This window comes from Mandrillus leucophaeus, unplaced genomic scaffold (genome assembly GCF_000951045.1).
Source record: "Mandrillus leucophaeus isolate KB7577 unplaced genomic scaffold, Mleu.le_1.0 Scaffold6, whole genome shotgun sequence".
Lineage (NCBI taxonomy): Eukaryota > Metazoa > Chordata > Mammalia > Primates > Cercopithecidae > Mandrillus > Mandrillus leucophaeus.
This window is the reverse complement of record NW_012106474.1, coordinates 990726-993034: the sequence shown is the minus strand read 5'-3', so window position 1 is coordinate 993034 and position 2309 is coordinate 990726. Positions and strand designations below refer to the sequence as shown.

At 50.8% G+C, this 2309-nt stretch overlaps 1 protein-coding gene across 1 annotated transcript in view; it reads left to right on the top strand.

Annotated features, from left to right (window-relative positions):
• The window catches only part of RNMTL1 (RNA methyltransferase like 1), a 19479-nt gene that overhangs the window by 14404 nt on the left and 2766 nt on the right, over positions 1 to 2309 (top strand). Inside the window, exon 3 of the mRNA XM_011999593.1 lies at positions 276 to 443. Within this exon, the coding sequence (XP_011854983.1) occupies positions 276 to 443 (168 nt within the window). The remainder of the gene's footprint in view (positions 1 to 275; positions 444 to 2309) is intronic.

Sequence of the window (2309 nt, the reverse complement as noted above, 5' to 3'; positions counted from 1 at the left end):
TCCTCAGGGATTTTTGCCAAACCTGACCATGTTAAGGTGGCATCTGTTTTGTCTCCTCAGGGATTTTTGCCAAGCCGGACCATATCCATGTTAAGTTGGCATCTGTTTTGTCTCAGGGATTTTTGCCAAACCTGACCATGTTAAGACGGCATCTGTTTTGTCTCCTCAGGGATTTTTGCCAAACCTGACCATGTTAAGGTGGCATCTGTTTTGTCTCCTCAGGGATTTTTGCCAAGCCGGACCATGTTAAGATGGCATCTGTTTTGTCTCCTCAGGGATTTTTGCCAAGCCGGACCATGTTAAGATGGCATATCCAAAGACTCAGCTCCAGCATTCACTGCCTTTATCACTGATTTGTGACAATCTCCGTGACCCTGGGAACCTGGGGACAATTCTGAGATCCGCAGCTGGGGCGGGCTGTAGCAAAGTGTTACTCACCAAAGGTAAGAGCATCCAAGGCCGGGCGTGGTGGCTCCCACCTGTAAACCAGCCCTTTGGGAGGCCGAGGCAGGAGGGTCACTCCAGCCCAGGAGTTCAGGACCATCCTGGGCAACATAGTGAGACCTCGTCTCTACAAAAAAAAAATTAAAATTGGCTGGGTGTGGTGGGGTGTGCCTGTAGTCCCAGCAACTTGGGAGGCTGAGGTGGGAGGATTGCTTGAGCCTGGGATGTTGAGGCTGCAGCGAGCTCACCACTACACTCCAGCCTGGGCGACACAGTGAGACTCCCTCTCAAAAAAAAAAAAACAAAAAAAACAGGTGGATTAGTAGGTCTTTTTTTAAAAGAAATGGGGTCTCACTATGTTGCCTAGGCTGGTGTTGAACTGGCTGTGGCTCAAGCAGTCCTCCTGCCTCAGTCTCCCAAAGCACTGGAATTACAGGCATGAGCAACCACGCCCAGCCAGGTTCGGCCATTGTTAGGTGAGCTAGGGCTCTGGGCAGGCAGACATGGGTTGGATCTTGGTCTGCCTTCACTAGCTCTGGTCCCTGAGCAGTAGTCCCTGAAGTGTCAGCTTCCTCATTGGTGAAGTGGGAGGAATAACAGAATCTCCCTGGTCATTGTGAGGATTAAGTGAGATGATGCACATAAGGTACTTCAACCTTACCTGGCACACAAGTAACTCAGTAAATATTGATTCTCTTTTTAAAAAATTATGTTTTTTGTAGAGACAGGGTCTTGCTCTGCTGCCCAGGCTGATCTCAAACTCCTAAGCTCAAGGGATCCTCCTGCCTCAGCCTCGCAAAGTGCTGAGATTATAGGCGTGAGCTGCCATACCCAGTCGATGTTTATTATCTTTTAAAATTATCATGAAACCTGCTAGGAATGACGTCAGAAGCTCTGAATCCTAATGTCATCGTGATCCGTTTCCCTCAGTTTCCCTTAGCCTCAGCGTGGGTCACATGCCCCACACACAAATCCGCCTCATTACACTTCTGTCTCTCATCATCAGAAATGGGGATTAATCGGCTTGGCTCTAAACAGACTTGCCTGACAGCTGGGGCACGCCTAAAATCTCTGTTACACCTTGGGGGCGAGAGGACAGAGAGTACCATTCATCAGAAACACTCCAGCCACCATTAAAAGTAAACTAATAGTGGCACCCGTTGTTGAGACTTGCCTGAATTGCTGCTCGCACCTCTTTCTCATCACGCCTTGCTAGAGTACGTTTCTGTGCCATGTGAGAGCTACGTGCTGGGGTTCCGTGACCAGTACCCCGCTTACTCGCCCCGTTATTTAGTGCTCTGATAGCTATTGTGGGATTTGGAAATAAATCTAAATAATCCAAGCAGTGTGGTTTTCACATTGACACTGATGGCTGGTGTGTAAGAAATGGGGAAAGGAAGGAAATACTTGGTGTGGTGCCCAGTATCCAGGACATGAGGATGACGGGAGGAGCCTCGCCTTTCCCTTCTCCCCTCCAGGTAGAGCGGTCAGCCTGGGCCGCTCCTCTCACACATCTGGGCCCATCTCTGGTTTCCTGCAGGGAGAGGGAAAGGAAAGCCGTGGTTGGGGGTGCAGGCGCTGTTACATCCTCTGTGTCTCATTCTCCTTTTAAAATCTGGTTTGCCTGCTTCGTCTCTCCTGAGGTTTGACAAATGAACTTTTAAAATAACTCGTCAGGAGAAGACTTGCGCTAACAAATTGTGCGGGGGAGGGTGGGAGGTGATGCAGTCCCTGTGGGGCCCCACCCTGGGCCGCTCTCCAGCCCGCCTGTGGTGAGGGGCAGGCCCTGGCAAAGGCCGGGCTGAGGCTGCTGCCCGGGTGGCCTCTTGCCTCATTCCTCTCTAGGGCCTTCCCTGCTCCAGTGC